This window comes from Rhinopithecus bieti, unplaced genomic scaffold, assembly GCF_001698545.2.
Source record: "Rhinopithecus bieti isolate Rb0 unplaced genomic scaffold, ASM169854v2 scaffold_46101, whole genome shotgun sequence".
Taxonomy (NCBI): Eukaryota; Metazoa; Chordata; class Mammalia; order Primates; family Cercopithecidae; genus Rhinopithecus; species Rhinopithecus bieti.
The window spans coordinates 2743200-2765488 of record NW_016819049.1 but is presented as its reverse complement, the minus strand read 5'-3'; the positions used below and the strand labels follow the sequence as shown (position 1 = coordinate 2765488).

At 38.6% G+C, this 22289-nt stretch overlaps 1 protein-coding gene across 1 annotated transcript in view; it reads left to right on the top strand.

The window, feature by feature from the left end:
- HSD17B12 (hydroxysteroid 17-beta dehydrogenase 12) overlaps window positions 1-22289 on the top strand; it is a 176692-nt gene that overhangs the window by 96069 nt on the left and 58334 nt on the right. The window contains exon 4 of the mRNA XM_017858123.1: window positions 21460-21563. Coding sequence (XP_017713612.1) covers window positions 21460-21563 — 104 coding nt within the window. The remainder of the gene's footprint in view (window positions 1-21459; window positions 21564-22289) is intronic.

Sequence of the window (22289 nt, the reverse complement as noted above, 5' to 3'; positions counted from 1 at the left end):
TTTTTTTTTTTTTTTTTTTTTTTTTTTTTTTTTGAGATGAAGTATCCGTCTGTCGCCAGGCTGGAGTGCAGTGGCGCAATCTCGGTTCACTGCAACCTCTTCCTCCCGGGTTCAGGTGATACTCCTGCCTCAGCCTCCCAGGTAGCTAGAATTACAGGCACGCGCCATCATGCCCAGCTAATTTTTTATGTTTTCAGTAGAGACAGGGTTTTACCATGTTGGCCAGGATGTTCTTGATCTCTTGACCTCGTGATCCGCCCTCCCAAAGTGCTGGGATTACAGGCATAAGCCACCACGCCTGGCCAAGACTTTGTAATTTTACATCAGCCCTAATTGGAATCAAAGAAAACTGAGGGTCCAACAACCCATGGACCACTATTTTCATTTATGTATCTTTATCAAGTCATTATTTCTATAACAATTAAATGTGCTAGAGACTCTTCTAAGAGCTTTAGAGAAATCAACTCATTGAATCCTTGAAAACCCCTTTGAGATTGGTACTTATATTTTTGTCATTTGAGACATGATCCAAGTAAGATGCAGAGGGGTAAGAATTCTAAGGTAGGTGGAATTCTAAGATGTTCCCCAAGATTCTCACCTTCAGGTATATACACCCCATGTGATTTCCTGCCCTTGAGATTAGTTGGGACCGGCGAGCATCAGGGATGCCATTCTTGTGATTGGTGACGTTATATGGCAAAGCTGATGGGAGTTTATAGATATTATTAAGGTACCTAATTAGTTGACTTTGAGTTAAGAAGGAGATTATCTTTGGTGGGCCTCACCCAGTCAAGTGAGCCCTCTAAAAAGAGGGCCCAAGTGGAGACTTGAAGCGGGAGAAATCCTCGTCTTTTGACCTTGAAGAAGTAAACTGCTGTCTTGTGGGGAGGGTTATGTGACGGGGAATGGCAGGCCTCTAGAAGCAGAGGACCCCGGTCTTATAACTGCAAGAAACTGAGTTGTCAGCAACCAGTGAGCTTGAAAGTGGCACCTGAGCCTTAGATAAAATCCTAGCCTGATGAGACGATGAGCAGAGGAGTCAATTACACTACAGAAACAGAGAGATCATAAATATATATTGTTCTAAACAGCCAAGTTCTGTGGTAATTGTGATGCAGCAGCAGTGGAAAACTAATACATAGTCCTAGGTTCACATTGCTGATGAGTGACAGATGCAGGTTTTGGATCCAGGTGCCCAACTACAGAGCATACTGTCAGGGATCGTTTGGTGGCTCCTGATCCAGAGAAGTTTTGAACAAATAATTTTAAGATTTTTTTTTTTTTTAGGTTTCAACTCTTTTGTGAACACAAAATTTGTATTCCATTATATGAAGTTCTGCTTTGTAAATCCACTTTTATTTGCAACTCAAATTTATTTCTTAAAGTTTTTCTCTTTACAAGTATACATACCATGTAAAATTAGTTTATTAAAAAATAATATATCTTTTGTATTGTGAACTAATTTTAATATTTATAATCTCTTAGGAATAAAATGTTAAACACTGAGCATTTTAGAATATGTATTTACTGAAAGCTTTTTGTAGTATTGTAGAAACTATTTTCTTAGATTCAAATTTTTTTAAAGATGATGTAATATTTTAGAATTTGGCAGTTCAATGAGGTTCATCTGAAATATTTTGACCTTCAAAATTTATGGCTTGCCTTACATTTTAAAATCGTGAGATAGAATTTATCTTTTTTCACTCTTATCTTCATCTAGTTTCAAATATGTGGATGTGAAATGAAGCCTGCTTAAATTAGTGGAGAGGACATGGTGTGGAGTATAAACTACCAAGTGGGCAGTGAAAATTCTAACGAAAACATAATAGGCATTTATCAATTCTTCATATAGGCATTAATTTGACTGAATCCTAGTTACTAATTATTAAGAATTACTAAGATTCTGAAATTGCCTGAAATCCAGGCTTAAAAACAATGTTCTATTTTGGAATGGGAAATAAACTTACAACATTAGTTTTATGCAGCATGTTCTTTAAAATACCAAGAGCTGTTACTGGAGCATGATGCTGTGACCATGGATTAGTCATTAGGAGACCCAGATTCATCTGCATCTTCCTCTGTGGATCTTTGTGGCCCGAGATACCTGGCTGTCTATTGTACTTTGTGTAAAACAGATGTGACTGAATTCACATCTGTGATTGAAGACTGTGTGTTCCACATAAGTGAGAAGGTTGTTTTAAGGATCAAATGAGAATGTATTGGAGAACATTTTGAATGTAAGGCGAATTTAACTTGCAGTCTTTCCCTTTGCTGGTATAGTATGTTCCTTGCTTTAATGGGCCAAAATGAGAAATAAAACTGCCATCTGCCCTGAACAGTGTGCAAAATATCTTCCACATGATGCATTACTGCTTTCCCATTGGGTAAGATGTTCAAGGAGAGTTACTGAATTTCGTTCATCTTACTGCTGTTTATCATCCTGGTATCTAGTACCTACTGATAAAGAAAACTTGGCTTCTTTTTTCATTTTTTATCCTAATTGGCTGCAGAATTATTGGTAATCCATTGGCATTTGCAAAATAATTTTTGCTGATCTGGATATTTGAGATAGTCTCTGAGATTTCATGGGAAGTATTGGTAGCAGGATGCAAGTGGTCTGCTCCCTCTCATCCCCCAGTGCCCTCTCCACTCCCTGTTACTGCATATCATATTACCTCACACGCTCTCTGCTGCTCAGGGTATCATCTCATGTGTATGGTATTCTTATCTTTTCTTTCTTTTTTTTTGAAACAGAATTTCACTCTTGTTGCCCAGGCTAGAGTGCAATGACGTGTTCTCAGCTCACTGCAACCTCCGCCTCTCGAGTTCAAGTGATCCTCCTGCCTCAGCCTCCCAAGTAGCTGGGATTACAGGCATCCGCCACCATGCCTGGCTAATTTTTTTGTATTTTTAGTAGAGACGGGGTTTTCACCATGTTGGCCAGTCTGGTCTCAAACTCCTGACCTCAGGTGATCTGCCTACCTCAGCCTCCCAAAGTGGTGGGATTACTGGTGTGAGCCACTGCCCCTGGCCTATGTGTATGATATTCTTATCATACGTATGTTACATATGTAATATATGTGTATACCATACATATGTTACATATGTAATACATGTGCATACCATACATATGTTACATAACCATACATCAATTAGGCTGCTCAGGATATCATCTCACATGTATTGTTTTTAGTCTTTCTAAGGAAAATGTTTAGAAGCTAAATAAAGATTATTAGAACGTGACTTATCACCTGTCTTTACCATTGCCACTGGGATAAAATAGGTGACCAGGGTTCACAAATATTCCAGAATGCTCAGCATGGCTCTTTAATGTATTACTCACATTCTTTTCTTTATGACTTTGTGCCTTTCGCTGTTGCCTGTGGTACATCTTTTCTCAAATTCTTCCTGCACCTTTCCCCAAGGTGGCCTTAACTAGAGTATATGTGGCCCTGCCTTGGATTATGATTTGTTTTACATACTTTATTTTTTATATATATTATAACAGATATGTGTATTTTATAATAAAAATGTTATATCTTTGGCATGAGAAGGAATCCCAGAATCTGGGGCATATGTGCATGCAGCCTAGTCACACCTATAACCTCTTCTCCTCAAACTGTGTTTTTGGCTTTGGTGGTAACAAATATAAGCATTCTGCAGTTTCCCCATTCTTCTATTGTCTTCCCCCCAACACCTCTTTATAAGGTCATGGTGACCTATAAAAGTTTCTCTGAATTCACCAGCTTCATCTATTCTGTTGCTCTTAACTTTCCATGATACAATCTCCTTCTCCAATACAATGAATTCTTCCTTTGATCTGCACCCCTAACACTGTTTTTGATGCCTGATTAAAGAAATTATGGCATAGCTATTCTATGTAATATTATGCAGGGATGCTATGAAATCATTAAAAATGTCTGTATATGCTGACGTGGAAGGTCATCTTTAGTGAAAAAAAAGCAAGTTGCAGAATAGCATTTTTAGAGAAAGTCTGGTCTGTCTTTTGTTTTAAAAAAAGAATACTCCACATTCACACAAATGCCAAAACTCATGAACCAATTCTGTTTGTAGATAACATGTAGATACACATCAAAAAAGTTCTGCAAGATAACAGCCCAGACCTTTCACCGTGGCTATCCCTGGGCAATAAGAAAACCAAACTTATTATTTGAGTGTCATGGACCTTCTTGTGAATCCAAATGGTAAAACGTCTATTCCTACAAAAATACATGTATATATATACACACAGAATATTTTGCCAATAATTTTAGGAACTTTCCTTACTGTCCAAGTCATTCTCCTGAATTTTAAAAATGAAATTTTATTATATATTAAGTGTAATTAACTAATGCGTTTTAAGGCCAAATTTGTGATCTGATAGTCACATTTTTATAAGCTATATATATACTTTATAGTTATTGGATCCTTAAGACAATCAGTATTTGGGAACATAATTTTACTACTTTAAGTTATTCCAGAGACTAATGGTATTATATGTGTGTATGTTATGGTTATTAGGTTTAACTATGATTGATTTAATAACAAATTCCAATTATAAAATTGTTTCTGTGGGCACATACAATCTACTTTTCAATATGTGTTTGATACACTTTCTGGGAATGCTTTAGGCAAAGTGTGGAGTTACCTATATATCATCAGCATGAAACTCAGTAAGTATTAACAACTAAGAAACTATTTTGCCCTTATAAAGCTCACATATTTATATAGACCCTTTATCCACCAAGTAAAGGTCACAAATAAAACTCTCTCTTCTCAAATCAAGGCTTAAATTATAGCATTTAATCAGCCTGTATTATGCAGCATATATTTCAAAGATACTTGAAGGGATTCCCACTAACCAGCTTGAAGGGATGCTGTCTAACCAAACTGGGACAAATTGCGCATTAAAACTAAAATGATGGAAACAAATTTTAATCTGTCGATTAAAATAGGAGACCATGGCCGGGTGCGGTGGCTCACTCCTGTAATCCCAACACCTTGGGAGCCCAAGGCGGGAGGATTACCTGAAGTCAGGAGTTCAAGACCAGCCTGGCCAACATAGTGAAATCCCATCTACTATAAATACAGAAGTTAGCTGGGTATGGTGGCACGAGCCTGTAGTCCCAGCTACTCGGGAGGCTGAGGCAGAATTGCTTGAACCAGGAAGTGGAGGTTGCAGTGAACCAGGATCGCGCCACTGCACTTCAGCCTAGATGGCAGAGAGAGACTCCGTCTCAAAAAAAAAAAAAAAGGAAAGCATGAGCCCACCTCCCATCATAATAATGATAGGTAAATGAATGAAATGAAATTTTTACGAGGAATGGGATTTAATGTAGTCTTAAAGTATCTTCCCACAGGATACAAAAAAACTTGCAAATTAAAAAGGGATAAATAGTAACTTTTTAGTGGAGGAAACTGGCAGACACTACCTTAATAAGAGACTAAAGTTATCATCGTCAGTACTGGGACAAATCAAAATGATGTGCCACCTGATGGGATGCAGTGAGAAACACAGCATCACTTCTGTGATATTCTGGCCAAAAGTGCATATCCTGAGTCTAATCATGAGGAAGTATACAAACCTAAGTTGAGGGACATTCTACAAAGTAATTGGCCTGTAATCTTCAATGTGTCAAGGATATGAAGGTCAAGGACAGACCAAAAGACTGTTCCAGATTGAAGGAGGCTAACCAGAATGGTAGCTAAATGCATCAGTTGATTCTGATTTGGATCCTTTTGCTGTAAAGGATATTGTTGGGACAACTAGTAAAAATTGACAGGCTCTGAGGATTACAAGATAGTAATTATTCATCAATAGTAATTATTCATCAGTGTTAATTTCTTGATTTCGATGGTTGTATTGTATCATTTAGGAGACTGTAGTAAGTACATACTAAGGCAGCATTCTCAACTTTTTAGTCTCAGAGCCCTTTTATACCCTTAAATATTATTGAGGACTCCAAAGAGCTTTTTTTTTTTTTCCACCTTTTTTTTTTTTTAATTATACTTTAAGTTTTGGGATACATGTGCAGAACATGCAGGTTTGTTACATAGGTGTACACGTGCCATGGTGGTTTGTTCCACCCATCAACTCGTAATCTACATTAGGTATTTCTCCTAATGCTATCCCTCTGCTTGCCACCCACCCCCTGAACAGGCCCCAGTGTTTGATGCTCCCTTCGCTGTGTCCATGTGTTCTCATTCTCATTGTTCAGCTCCCACTTATGAGTGAAAGCATGCGGTGTTTGGTTTTCTGTTCTTGTGTTGGTTTGCTGAGAATGATGGTTTCCAGCTTCATCCATGTCCCTGCAAAAGACATGAACTCATCCCCAAAGAGCCTTTGTTTACATAGGATACCACTATCAATGTTTATCACATTATAAATTGAAACTGAGAAACTTAAAAAATAATTATTTAACTCACTTAAAAATAACAATAAACCCTTTACATGTTAACACTACACATTTTGAGGGAAAATAACTATATAGTCTGAAACAAAACAAAATGTAGTGAGAACAATCACATTGTTTTACATTTACAAAATCTCTTTAATATCTGGCATTGTAGCAGGATGAGTCGCAGACAAAACTCCTCAGACACCGGATTAAAGAAGGAAGAGGCTTTATTCGGCCAGGAGCATCAGCAGACTTGTGTCTTAAGAGCTGAGCTCCCTCAAAAAGAAATCGTTGGTGCTTTTACGGGCTTATAACTCTAAGGGGTCCACGTGATAGACCGAGCAAGCATGGGGAATGTGACTGGGGGCTACATGCATAAGCTAACAGGACAGAAAGTTTTGCAATGCTTTTTCATACAATGTCTGGAATTTACAGATAACACAAGTAGTTTAGGTCAGGGATTGATATTATTATTATTATTATTTTAACGACCAGGGCTGGGTGGTGATGCCAGGCCATCTGGCTATTTATCTTACTTCTGTTTCTTTTTAACTTTTTGCTTTTTTCTTTTCCCCTGTCTTATAAACTAGGCAAGGGCAGGTGGGGGTGGAGGGCAGCAGGAGAAGTGGTGGTCTCCTGGCTTATTCCCCACCTTTGAGATATCCACTTATTACTGGAAGCTCTCACTTTTATTTTTACTTTCCAAGTCTCTTTGTGAGACAGAGTGATAGTGATTCATGTAATACACTTGTGCTGAAGTTTTCTGATGAACCAAGGTAGCAACAAAACCTTTTATCATTTGAAGGAGCAAGGGTAATACACAGGGAAGCAGCAAGCAAGTTCTTATTACTAGCAGTATACTTATAATAAGGGTTTTAATTCTTCTTATAGTTGGAAATTGTTTTTCTAAATAAACACTTAGGATTAAACCTGTGCTAAACCTGTACAGGCACATGTTCCAACTTTATCATGTCCTAAGCAGGTTAGTTCTTTTCCTGGGTCTTAAAAGCCTTTTTTTAGCGAGCAACGTAGTATTTCTTAATAATAGAAGTGTTTAAGAGTCAGATGCTCGAACTTGTGGGCATCTGTTTGGGGAAAGAGTCAGTTAAAGTAAAATTATTTTGAAGTGTTAACTATTTTGCTTCTTAAGGCTATTGGTCTCTCATGTTAGCTTTTCTATAAACATAACATGAGGAAACGCTTAGGCTGCTGACAATGTTTTCAGCCAGCTAAGTAAATAGGGTTTTTTTTGGCTAAAGGAGGAGGCTCTGGTAACTTCTGGTTTATATGCTTAAAGAATGACTTAAAGACTCAGAATTGTTGCTGGGCCAGATGGGTTTGGGTTCCTTGACCAAGTAGTGTGTGTACAGTGGGAACAACTTTCTTTTTTTTTTTTTTCTTTTTTTGAGACAGAGTCTCACTCTGTCGCCCAGGCTGGAGTGCAGTGGCACAATCTCAGCTCACAGCAAGCTCCGCCTCCCAGGTTCACACCATTCTCCTGCCTCAGCCTCCCGAGTAGCTAGGACTACAGGGCTGCCAGCACGCCCGGCTAATTTTTTGTATTTTTAGTAGAGACGGGGTTTCACCGTGTCAGCCAGGATGGTCTAGATCTCCTGACCTCCTGATCCGCCTGCCTGAGCCTCCCAATATGCTGGGATTATAGGTGTGAGCCACCACGCCCAGCCGGGGACACCTTTCTACAGATAGGTGTTTCTTCTAGCATGATTAAGGGGGATAACAACAACAAAGCAATGTACAGCATATTCCTGTCTAGCAAGGGCAAAAGAGGTCCTTTCCTGGGAAAAACAGTTAATATTACAGGAAAACTATTAGTCTTTAAGATTTTTAACTACATTTACTTGCTTGAGGAGTCCTCAAGCTTTGGCTGTGCGTAGACTAGCCAGCTTCCAGGATGTGACTAGAGCAGAGCTTGCTCTAGTCCAAACATAGTTTAGTCTAAAACATAGTTAGATTTGCATATCTACTTCTGCATTCAGTCTACTGCAATTTGTTATTGTGGCTGAAGTAGGAGGAAATCTGGCTTTACATGGATGCGTAGTTGGAGAAGAGAAAGCTATTTTAATATCTTCTTTGGATGATTGTGGATATTCTTTTGGTACATCAAAACATTCTAAGTGAAAGCTTCTTAAAAGTTAGTTGCAATATGAAATCTGAAATTACATCAATTTTTTATACTCAGTGACATTAAAATATTAAATTCATTGTTCTACCTCACAGTCTGAATAGGTCTTTTATCCATCATGACTTTGTAACTTTATGCATTGATCACTTGGAAAATATTGGTTCCTGAATTTTGCAGATCTTCCAAATGTTGACACAGTATCAAAGATAATCACAATTGTTAATATCACCCCCAATCTTATCAGAAAAGTTTTTTCTCTTAAGCTGATGGGGGTGGATACAAGTTTTCCAAAACTCTTATTTTCATTTAAAAGCTCAAATTTTATCATGGACAGCAAATATTGTTGCTTGTTTTCCTTGAAGTGACAAACTAATCTCATTCATTTTTGAGAATATGCCTGCCAAATTCAAATAAGCATCATTTTTCTGTCAGTTGTTCTTTCATATAAAGTGGTGTTGCCTGAAAAAAAGGGGCTAATTCAGCTCACGACTCAATTGCACAAATGCTTTTCCTCAAGACAGCCATTGTATTAGGAACACAGAAAAAGTGCTTCATGCATACCTTCCATTTTGTCACACAGAACATTAAAAAGATTTATACTCAAATAGAGATTTAATAAAATTAATGATTTTCACTGCTTCATCAAGGGGTATGTTTAAATGAAACTGATTTTTTTCTTTTTTACATGTGAAGAATACAATGACTTCCAATACAGCAAGGTGCCACTGCTTTGATTCTTGTTTAGGTTCTAGCAGTTTTACCCACCCTTGCTTTTCTCAATATAGTGAAGAGGGCAGAGAATATCAGTATTTTTTACTCTTCAGGGATCATGGATCACATTTTGAGAACCACTACATCAAAGTATTTTTGGGTGCTGGGCATCATGTCAGCAATTTAATCTAAAATGATTCAGGGGAAAAAAGTTATTTGTAGAATATATGCAGCTTTCCTGGTTTGAGATTATTTCAAAATTTAAAAAACAACACGACCTTTCAAATGTTGAAAACTGATATTTGTGAGAATAATTATTTTAAACTTCAGCAATATACCAGTAAGTTATTGTACAGATTGGATAACTTAATGTTATTTAGTAGCGTTCTTGGCGTATAGTCGATGCTCAGAAATTGATAACTGTATTATTACTCCTGTTTTGTTGGTAGAATGTTAACTATATCTCTATACATTTTATATGGTATCTCTGTGTCTTTTAGGGAATCCTAGGGTCAAAATGACTTGTGTCAAGTTCTTATTCTTTGTTTGTTTGCTTTTTGAGACAGAGTCTTGCTCTGTCGCCCAGGTTGGAGGGCAGTGGTGATCTTGGCTCAGTTCAGCCTCCACCTCCTGGGTTCAAGTGATTCTCATGCGTCAGCCTCCAGAGTAGCTGAGATTATAGGCATGTGCCACCACGCCAGGCTAAGTTTTGTATTTTTAGTAGACACTGGATTTCAGCATGTTGGCCAGGCTGGTCGTGAGCTACCGACCTCAGATGATCCACCTGCCTCCACCTCCCAAAGTGCTGGGATAACAGGTGTGAGCCACCTAGCCTTGTCTTCAAATTCTTATTCGTTGTTCTGAAAGTATAGGAGAACAGATTGTGTATCAACTGCCTTTGCTTTTATTTTGTATTAATATGTAAAAACTATGCTGTTTTGATACATGAAGAGAGGGTGTTTTCTGTGTTGAACAGAAAGATTGTTAAACTCTTGACAAAATATTGTTGAAATATCTTTATCTAAGTGTAAATGGCAATGAAGTAAATACTTGGCTGGGTGCAGTGACTGACACCTGTAATCCCAACACTTTGGGAGGCCGAGGCGGGTGGATCACCTGAGGTCAGGAGTTCAAGACCAGCCTGGCCAACATTGTGAAACTCCATCTCTACTAAAAATACAAAAATTAGCCGGGCACTGTGGCAGGTGCTTGTAGTCCCAGCTTCTCGGGAGGCTGAGGCAGGAGAATTGCTTGAACCTGGGAAGTGGAGGTTGCAGTAAGCCAAGATTGCACCACTACACTCCAGCCTGGGTGACAGAGCAAGACTCCGTCTTGGAAAAACAAAAATACTACTACTAATAATAAAGTAAATACTCATTTCAATAGCTATTTTAAATTTTATGGTGAGTTTTCTGCCCCAAAGTTCCTTTTCAAAAAAAAAAAGAAACAAAATCAACTGTTAAGGCTTCTTTTTTCTAACTACCAAAGTGGGAGATCCAGACCTTTGAAAAGAATACTTTTTTCCTGTGGCAAGATTTTACAAAACCAGAGTGGAATCTCGTAAGAACAAAGTGACAGGTTAAAATAAAAAGGGGTTACTTTAAAAAAAAAATTAGCTCAATCAGCATTTTTAAAATAAAGGTACTGTGTGATATTTGACTTCTAATTAACTTTAGCAATCTTTATGCGTGAAAGAAGAAGGGAGAAATAGTATGGTGGGTTACAAGAATATCTCTTTTTGCTTTCTAACTTGATTTGGAGGTCACGGTTATCCTGCATGGAAAATTGGTCAGCTCTGGCCCAAATCTTGGTAGTCATTTCATTTTTCAAGCTAACAAAGAGAGAGAAAGCAACTTACCTCAAGGAAAGACTCGTTTTACTAACAGAGAGACACATTTCATATGATTAAAAAAATGCTGGGACATAATCACAGGAGCATTGCCTCATATGTAGAACTAGAAGGACTGTTTTAGCTATAAAATGTGACGTTTCATTAACTAGATTTCTAAAGCAAATGTATAAAACCACTGTGTTCTCTGTCTTCGTAGAGCTGTTTGTCTGCTCAGTTGTAAAGTCCTGCGGGCTGTCACTCAGAAGTCCCTCCCAGCCCAGCCTGCCTTCCTCTTCCCACTGCTGTCTCTCTCTCCATGGGACCCTCCTCTCTCACGGGACTAATGAAGCAGCTGCTTTGTTCTCTGCCTGCCACCTGTCGCTTTTTATAACAAGCTGTGTATCTTCTACTCTGCCACTGTCATTTCCTTCCTCAAAAAAAAAAAATGAAGTGTGATCTTGTAACTTCTCACTGTAATAACCTCTCCTAAGTAATTATAACACACAGGAGGAAATAGAAACTTGTTATAGGGCTGATTCCATAGGCCTGTGACTTGAGCATTTGCATGGGGCTCCACACTTAGAGGGTCCATACTTGGTTTAATGATCTGCTGTTACCATCTTGAAATTCTTAATAACTTTTGAACAAGGGTGTCCCACATTTTTATTTTACACTGGGTCCCACAAATGAAGTAGCTAGTCCTATTTGTTATCTCAGACCATACAACCTCCACCAGCTCTCATCTACAAATTTTCTCTCCGCTTCTCTGTGTGCACCACATATGCCATCCACAGAGATTCTTAAAACATGCTATTTGTTTTCTGTGCTTTCTGTTTTTGCCAACATCTGCCCTTTCTTGGTAGGGCCAATTCCTACTCTTCACCAAAAACTCCACACAAATGTTACCTCCTATGTAAAATAGCACTCTGCAAGAATGAGTTGCTTTCTCTTTGATGCTTTGTTTATATTTATTAGAGCAGCAATTGGATTTACACATATCTCCTTCATCCAAATATAACCTATTTGAGGGTATTTGTTATTGTCCTCAGGGTGAAGCCTGACACATGGGCACGACTTAGTATGTATTTCTTGAATTTACTCAATCAAAACATTTATTGAGCTCCTATAAAGTACCAGGTACTGTTGGGCTTTGAGTATACAGTAGTAAAGAGCAAAAAAACAGGCACAGATCCTGCCCTCATAGAGCTTACAGTTTAGGGAGTGAGATGCTTTGCCAGATTGCAACTGGCCGTGCTCCTGATTAAATGAATGAGCACATGGGCCTTGGTTTAGAATGGGAAATCTTTTTGTCTCTTTGACTACCAGTGGTGGTGGAATATTATGATCCCTAGAGTACTGGGAATTTTGCATTTGGAAGCTGACCCAGGTCATTTGGTGACATTAAAGAGAAGGGTGGGCCAGGCATGGTGGCTTCACGCCTGTAATCCCAGCACTTTGGGAGCTCATAGCAGGCAGATCACTTGAGCCCACGAGTTTGAGACCAGCCTGGGCAATATGACAAAACCCCCAAAATTAGATGGGCATGGTGGCCTGCACCTGTGGTCTCAGCTACTTGGGAGGCTGAGATGGGAGGATCTCTTGAACCCAGAAGGTCCAAGCTGCAGTGAGCCATGTCCATGCCACTGCACTGTACCCCGTGTGACAGAGAGAGACCCTGTCCTACTGCCCACCGCCCCCTCCTCCCAAAAAGAGAGAGAAGGGTGACTGTCAGCAAGGTTCCCAGGCTTCTTTCATCAAATCTGAGATACCATTGATCATGAAGCAACGATGCAGCTTATAACCACTAAGAAGGAAAATTCACCAATTAAACTGACTTGCCATAAATTATGAAACACCTTGATTTCAGAGATGAAAAGTGAATTAAAATGTACACCTTGGAATAGATAACATACAATAATTTAAAGGTTAATTACAAGGAAATTGAGTCAAGGAAATACTTGGACGCTAAAGGCAAGGCTAAAAATAGTACATCATGACCATTGATTCCACGGATGATATGGTAATGAATCACTTTTTAAAGCAGAATCAGATGTTCATGTCAGCTTGAAAAAATATGCAGCTGATGCAAGGAGGTAAGAGTTAACGATATGGATTATACCTACAGCAGCCTATGCTATTAAGGAAAAAACAACTATTTGTCAAGCAGCTATCTTGGTAGATATCGGCAGATAGAGAAGTCCCCCTGTGTATGCAGGGGATATGCCACAAGATCCCCAGTGAATGCTTGAAACTGTGGATAGTGCTGAACCCTATATACCTATATATGCTCTTTTTTTGTTCTGATAACCAAGAGAGCTACTAAGTGACTAAAGAGTGGGTGGTGTGTACAGCATGGATATGCTGGACAAAGGTATGATTCACACTAAGAGCAGGACAGTGCAAGATTTCATCATGCTAATTAGAATGGCATGCAATTTAAAACTTATGAATTATTATGGGCTGGGCACAGTGGCTTACGCCTGTAATCCCAGCACTTTGGGAGGCTGAGACAGGTGGATCACCTGAGGTCAGGAGTTCGAGACCAGCCTGGCCAACATGGTGAAACCCCGTCTCCAATAAAAAATACAAAAATTAACGGGCCGTGGTAACAGGCGCCTGTAATCCCAGCTACTTGGGAGGCTGAGGCAGGAGAATCTCTTGAACCCAGGAGGCGGAATTTGCAGTGAGCCGAGATCACGCCCTTGCATTCCAGCCTGGGCAACAAGAAAAACGTCATCTCAAAAAAAAGAAAAAAAATACTGTGTAGGGTGGGTATTGTTTTTTGTGGTTTTATAGGCTAAGAAATGGTATTCTTGAAAGTTCAAAGGCTTGAGTGAAGGGCCTTAGGCCAACAACCAGTTGAGTTGGCACTCAAGTGCAGGGCTTCTAACTGCATCCCAGGCTCTTCCACTGAACTCTGCTTTCATATCGCTAGCAGTAGCATCTTGGAATCTTAAGTGTAGTAATCTTAAGAATGAGGTTTTGGGCCGGGAGCAGTGGCTAATGCCTGTAATCCCAGCACTTTCGGATCACCTGAGGTCAGGAGTTCGAGACCAGCCTGGCCAACATGGCAAAACCCTGACTCTACTAAAATACAAAACTTAGCTGGGCATGGTGGTGGGTACCTGTACTCTCAGCCACTTGGTAGGCTGAGGCAGGAGAATCGTTTGAACCTGGGAGGCGGAGGTTGTAGTGAGCTGAGATCACATCACTGCACTCCAGCCTGGGTGACAGAGACTNTTCATATCGCTAGCAGTAGCATCTTGGAATCTTAAGTGTAGTAATCTTAAGAATGAGGTTTTGGGCCGGGAGCAGTGGCTAATGCCTGTAATCCCAGCACTTTCGGATCACCTGAGGTCAGGAGTTCGAGACCAGCCTGGCCAACATGGCAAAACCCTGACTCTACTAAAAATACAAAACTTAGCTGGGCATGGTGGTGGGTACCTGTACTCTCAGCCACTTGGTAGGCTGAGGCAGGAGAATCGTTTGAACCTGGGAGGCGGAGGTTGTAGTGAGCTGAGATCACATCACTGCACTCCAGCCTGGGTGACAGAGACTCTGTCTCAAAAAAAAAAAAAAAATGAATATTTTGCTTTTTTCTCCCCTCAAAAGATAAAATTCAGATACTTCTATGGACCTTTTGCTTACCAAGTGCAGAAAAATCAACATTGCTATATGAAAATTTCTTCTAGAGTGGTTTGTCCAAGAGTTTACAATGCCTGGACCAACTGTAGAACTCAAAGCTTTCAAAAGGATGGGGCCTATTCACGTCCTATCAATAGAATAGATTCACGCAGCATAAGGTTTTTATTTATTGCAGGTGTTTGTTCTAGTTAAAGAGGCTATAATGAAAAAAATGTAATAACCTTGGCTTAAAATAAAGAAATGCTTGGTTTGAGTTAGAATCCTGATGAGCTATGATTAATTTTTTGGCTTGACTGAAAGTGGGTCTCTTCATATGAGATTAAAATTGTCATGAATATTTTTCCAAGGGCAACATAAAAAAAGGAAATAGACCATTATTTTTGTAGCATCTCTGTTAATTGTAATTAAGTGGGCCTTTAAAAATGGAGTCAGATCAATTATTCCCTTCTAGGACACAATCACCTTCTCCAAAGCCATATAAGGCAGGCTTTCTTTGTTGGGGGTTGTCTCACCCCAAGGGATAGGGATGTAAGGATAGGTAAGTCCTGGGAGTTGTGGGGAAAAGAAGACAGGAAAAGAAGGGAAGTGGAGAGAAATTGGTTAGGGGACTTCGTTTTTTTCTTTTCCCCTTAAAATTAGAGAAAGTACAAAAGACTTGTCTTGCATCTTTTAAATCTCTAAATACTGTAAAACATAATTTTATGTGAAAATTGAGAGCTTTTTTTTTTTTTTAAAAAAAAGAGTATGAGACATTTTATGGTTACAAACTGAATTTTATGAATTTAGATTTAAGATGCTAAAATTGGTACGCATTGAATATGGTGCTATTTCTCTAAGAGTCTCCTCTCCCCAACTCATTATCTTTTCCAAGACTGGAATAAGGGAGATTGGTCCATGACTAAAATATCCTCAACCTTCATATATGTGCACCTGAGCCAAGCTCCTGGAGTAGTTTATTCATGAGATGGGATGGTTTCTAAGGTTTCTTATAACTCTAAAATGTTTGAATTTATATGAGAATGATAGTCCAGACCTGTGTATGACAGATGGAGTAACTGAACTGTCTCTCAATTTGTCTTTTTTTTTTTTTTTTTTTGAGAGCTGGAGTCTTGCTATGTTGTCCTGGCTGGTCTCAAACTGCAGGGCTCAAATGATCCTCTTGCTTCAGCCCCCAGAGTAGGTGGTACTACAGGTGTGCACCACTGCACCCCACTCTAGCTTATATTTTAATATGCCTAATGTTCTGTCTTATACATATATTTCTTACTAGCATGTAAGAAATGTAATTTCTATAGGGAGGATTCAAGAAGTATTGAGAAGATGATTTTAATGAATCAGCTGTGTTGGCCTAGCTTTATTTACTCATTTAAAAAACATTGAGCAGAATGACTTCTGCTTTATGCCAGACATGGTGCTAGCTGCAGGGAATACAAAGATGACAAAGAGTGCTCCCTGTTTAAGAAACAGACTCTTTGCTTAATGTATTAAGTGCCTCGTAGGGTTGTATAGAAGGTCTCTAGGAGCACAGCAGAGAGTGGAAGTAGCTTTACCTTGGAGGAAATGGGAATAGTGAAAAATATGTCCACGGATGCGGTAACATGACTCGAATCTTAAAGAATGTTATAATAATGTTATAATATGGAAAAAGTGAGGAAGGGTGATATGACAGGAATTTCATAATGGATAGTACCTGAAACTTACAGGGGAAGGCAGGCTGTTTATTTGGAGCAGATGTAGGGACAAAGGAGTGTCAACATATATATTTTGGTTTTATTAATAGAAAAAAACACAAATAACACACAACTTTATATAGATTAGACTTCTTTTATAACATTCCCAGACTTAATATCCCTAGCCACCTAGGGCAAAAATTTGAGGAAAGTCCTTCTAAAACCTATAAAATTATTCTTACAGAAAGAGAAATTTAAAAGGAGATGCCAATTTGTTGAGCAAAATGAAAATGATAATGACCATAGCTGGAAGTACGATAAACCTAAGGCCATTCTGAATATATTTATCACCTTTCTTGGCTTGCACCTAAAAATGTGTGAGTTTTAATATTGAGAGGTGTTTCAGCAGCATCTTGAGACGATTGCAGGGTTCAGTTCCTTTTCTGTCAATTCCAGACTTGACCTTGAATGAATTCTGAATACTCTGTGTTGTAAACAGCAGTGTGACTGTAGGAGTGGGGCGTGTGCTCTTGCAGGTGATGGAATGGATTGAGGCCAATGACAATATTCATTATTCTATAGCACTATTGTTGTGAATAATATTTGCTTTCTGCTTTTCCACAATTATAGTTATCTGGTTTTCAGTGGAGCAATAGGTAGAAAGGGAGTGAATAGTATCAGCGTAGCTTAGCTTCATTCCCCACTTTTTATGCCAGAGTTGCATTTCTGCCTCCATTTCTAGTTAGTTGACTGCCTTGAGTAGTTCATACCAGCCTTTTTCTTCTTGGTGTTTGGTCTTAGCCACTAGGTTGAGAGGCAGTTGGTCAAGACCATCTGAGAATTATTTTCATCTGAAAATAAAGTTGGGATGTGTCATGACTATATATATGTAACCACAACTGTAAGTAGTGGGATGCCAGCTCATACAATTTCAAATACCGACAGCTTGTCAATAGGCATCAATAGTACTGCCTATCTGTACATAATGGTGTATACTATTCTTATCATGGAATTCTTTAATTCTTTAAGAATTTGCAATCACAGGATTTTACTGTGAGACATTTAAACAAAACATTTGAATAAATGGAGAGCCCGGAGGAAATGCCACATTGTCATTCTTTAATTGAAATGTTTAATGCAATCCCAATCAAAACTGAGACTAAACAGGTGAGGATAAGCAATAAATTTTTAAAGAACAACAAAGTAGACTTGCATTACTAGAAACATTAAAACCCATTTTAGATCTAGAATAACTAAATCTAGGGCATTGTGAAAGAACAGAAAAATAAGATAACAAACAGACTATACTTCTGGAATCAGAATCTTGTAGGTACAAGCTGTCCAATCATTTTAAACGTTCACCTGGATCAGCCATTGGATGAGGATGCTATGGAAAGAGCGTGATCCTGGACAAGTTAACTCTGCAGCGGAGGCTGACACCCAAAAGCTTTCTGCTGGTGATGCTCCCACAATTAGGGCAACATCAGTTTCATTGAAGGGGCGATTGTGTGGCTCATCTCATGTTCATTGCAACCTCCAAATCCAACTGTTTTTGCATCTTTATCCTACACACTTGTAGGATATTGATTTTAACTTATTTCAACTCCTACTCTGGAAAACAGAGAGAGGCTGCATCATTTCTTAGACCTTTGTAATCAGTCAAGGATCAGAGTTCCAGAAGTACTGCTCCAAAAGCTTTGGTAAGGTGCTTATTCTTCCCTAGCGGTGGGCTGTTGGTGAGCTGTAGACTAGTGGTTTTATGGAAAAAACAGGTTGGGGAGGTGTGAAGGTGGAAATGAGGGCTGTGTTATGGGTATCTGGGATCTACTTCTGTTTCAGGTGCTTAATTCACCCTTGTGCTGATGTTTAAAGTTAGAGGATTCTTGTCCATTTGTCTTCCCTTCTGTTGGCAGGGTCACATGCAGCGTGATAGGCTATGGGAAGGGGGAAGATGCCTAGATTTATTTCTAGGCTGGTCTTCAAGCGCCAAGTTCAAGTCTCCTGAGTAGCTAGGACTACAGCCACACACCATCATTCTCGGCTTTTCCTTTGTAACATAGGCCAGCTACCTCCCACCTTAGCCTTCTAGAACCCCCCATTATAATTCTTATTCAATTGCCTTGGCCCAGAAAGAGACAGTTCCTGTCCTATTCTTATATATGCACATCTATCTTTGATTGACAGAACTCGATGGTGGAAGTGGAGGCAGTTCATAGAATTCCGAAAGCCCACCCACTCATGCCCCTGGTCAGTAGCATGCACGTACCATACTCCTTGGAAAGGAAACGTGGTGGGAGTCTGCTGGATTCTTCTGGGGAAATTTTCTCTCTATAAAAGGGACATATCACAGAGACATACGATTTCTGCCTCCGAACACTGTTGTTTGCATGCGATGCATGGAATGGCAGTGGCCCTCCAGAAAAGGAGCCAGCCTAAGGGAAAAGAGAGGAGGGTGGAAAGATCCCAGATCATTTGTGCCATTGTTGAGCAACTAAACAAAACAGAACCAAGTCCTTGTCTTCTTGAAGCTTAATTTGAGTCAAGACATATAGACAAGCATGTACATTATTAAAATACACTACCTAGTATATTAGAAGGTAGTAAGTACAATGGAATAAAATCAAGCAGGGAAGCGCATGAGGAGTGCTGGGGAGATGGTTGCATTTATTAAAGGGTGGGCAAGGCAGGCTTCTCTGAAAAGGTAACATTTGCTCAAGGACCCAACAGAGACAAGGGATGTGGAAGAGCATTCCAAACATAGGAAATGGTAAGTTTAAGTCCTAAGTGTACGTGGACAACATTCTGTATCTAAACAACTGCTAGGATCCCCTATGGCTAGAACTGAGGAGCAACGGGGAGAGTAGTTGGAGGTGAGTTCAGCCTAATAAACTCACGCTGTTTATTAGGCTGTTGCCAACGCCTTTTGGCTCTTACTCTGAGTGAGATGAAAATCTCTGGAGGTTTGTGAAGAGGTGGGTATCATGGTCTGACCTATGTTAAATAGGAAAAGCCGGGAACGATGGTGTGTGCCTGTAGTCCCAGCTGCTAAGGAGACTTGAGCTCAGGCTTGAGACCCAACCTCTTAAAAGAAAAAAAAAATGGAAAGGCTCACAATACAGGCAGTGAAGAAAAGTTGTTTTTTAAAAAAGGCAGTGTTCACTTTTCAGTTAGATTTTCCAGAATCTATGATTCTGGGAAATCTAGGTATGAATTCAGATATTTTAATTAACCTGAAAAACTTGTACCAGAAGCCATTTGCTTATCCTAATGTGAATACAAAGAGCTTGCTTTGGTTCAATACTAAATAACATTATTTGTAAAAGTGTCATTGAATCTTTTTAGATCTATACAAAACTCTACAATGTAAGTATGTACATTCATCTAATCCTGTGAGATGCAGAAGAGTGAATTTGGTTCAGGAGTTGTGAGGTGGCTTTTATTGATAGAAAATTTCCTGAATGTCAATACATAATACTAGTATGGAAATATGCTTTGCTTTTCAAAATAAATAGATAAATTTACCTTATGTTATTCTCTAATGAAGTTTTTCATTTAATCAAAGGTATTTTAAACCTTTTGTTTTGGGGCTTTTTGTTTTCCCTTGTGAATCTGTGGCTATAATAAAATCAGCATTCTTTATTTACTGGTGGTAAATTCTGTGAAATGTTAAAGTAGCCATGTTGGACCAGCTATTGTGAAATTACAGCTCTGTGTCTAACTTTCCACTACATGAGCACACATATAACTCATTTATATTAAAACAGTAAGTATACCTTTAACACCAAATAAGGTATTTTCTAGGTCAATTCTTCTTTTCAGTTTATTCATGGATTTCTACCTAGGGTCACTACTTTTCATTGAGTCTAACTAAGTATCAGATCTCTCATGAACCAGCTCTTTAGTTTTAGACAGAAATCCTTTTAGGTCAAGAACAGATACTTCCTACGAGGATTAATCCCGCATACTCTGTGATGAGCTGATACTGACTTTGACTGAAGAAAGATTTATTTTTGGAAGCAGGATTTTAAAATTAATTCTTTTGAATTCTCTGCAAGTTCTAAAGAGTAAGCATTCCTAGCTCACTGGACTTGGCTAAGTAAACTGAGTGGAGATGGTTGAGGAGAGAAAGAGAGTCTAGCCTTTATGGACTGCCTTCCGTGTACCATAGGTATCATGTGAGCCTCACGTCATCGGTTAGGTAGAATTATCTTCATTTTCGCAAGAGGATGCTGAGGCTCAAAGAAGATGTGTGACTTGCTTAAAGTCATTTTGCAAATATATGTAGAAATGAAATTGGTGCTCATGTCTGTGTGACCTCAAAGCCTGTACTGTCTCTTCACAGGGGCTGACTAGTGAAGGCAAAAGTAAATACTGTACATTAACTCAGATGAGTTTTGTTCCTCAGGGTCTCATTTCTGAAGCTATTATTTTCATCAGCACTGTTTGGACCTTAATAGACTTGTGTAAAGTAGAACACTGAGGTGTTTCTTGTATCACTTTATGCCTTTATTACTGTGCATTTTGTGTGGATTTTAAAATGTAGTTATTATTAACTATTAACCAAGCTCCCAAATTATAATAAGATCCTGTTCATTTTATTTCCATTGTGATAAGATAGACTTTTTGTTTTAATGTATCACACTTTAAAATATTTTACAACATGAAGACTTCTTCCTGAAGTTATAGAGCACCAATTTACAATTAAAATCACAAAGCCAGTGATATTTAAAGAGTATATAACTTTATATGAATCATGTTTTATTATTTGTACCTAAGGGTCTAAAAGTAGTTCTCATTATTGATTTACAAAAGAGGAACTGATTAAGGAACATTCAGCCAGCTCTCTGTGACGACAATGGAATTTTTATTGCAGGACTAATGTGACCCTATATCATCTCTTAGATGGTCTCATGATTGCTTAAATTTATCCTGGTCTAAATTTTGTATCAAACTGGGTGGGGGGAAATGTCTGAAAGGATAATGCTATCAAATGCCTTAATCTTCACTGCCATGTACTAATTTTCCCTACTCTCCCCATTTGTGTTTTCTTTTCCCTAGAAGAAAATTCAAAGTGGAGACAAGAACCATTGCTGTTGACTTCACATTAGAAGATATTTATGATAAAATTAAAACAGGCTTGGCTGGTCTTGAAATCGGTGTCTTAGGTTTGTATTTTTGCCACATTTATAGATTCTTCTTGTATTTATTATTTGACTTTATGACTTTGGGTGTTAAGTGGTAAAATGACTAGTGAGAAAATTGTATTATGATTACTTAAGACATTATTAGTGAATAATATCACTAGATGACATGATACGTTTGAATTTGTGTTTTTAGTTCTATATTGACAACATACAATTTTGGTTATTTTCCTTGTTATTTCTGTTACTCTCTGTGTATATTTAGATATACAGTTGTCCCTGGGTATCTATGGGTATAGGTTCCAGGACCTCTGCAGATGCTCAAGTTCATTATATAAAATGCCTTAGTATTTGCATATAGCTTATGCACATCCTTTTGTATACTTTAAATCATCTCTAGATTACTTATAATACCTAAAACAATGCCTACATATCACTTCATTTGTGTAGATTTAATGTGTAGACACGCTGGTAAACTCAAGTTTTGGTTTTTGGAACTTTGTGGAATTTATCCCCCCCAATTTTTTGATTTGTCTCTTTTCTCCCCAATGTTTTTGACCCACTGTTGGTTGAATCCATAAATGTGGAGCTCACAGATAATAGGACTGATGGTAGTTATAGTGCGATAATCCTTTAAGGTGGATGGTGCTGACTCATTTCCATACAGTTGAGGAAATGAAGGCTTAGAATAGTTTATTCAGCCTTTTGTTCACTATTACCCCCCTGAGAAGACTTTTAAAAAAAAAAAAA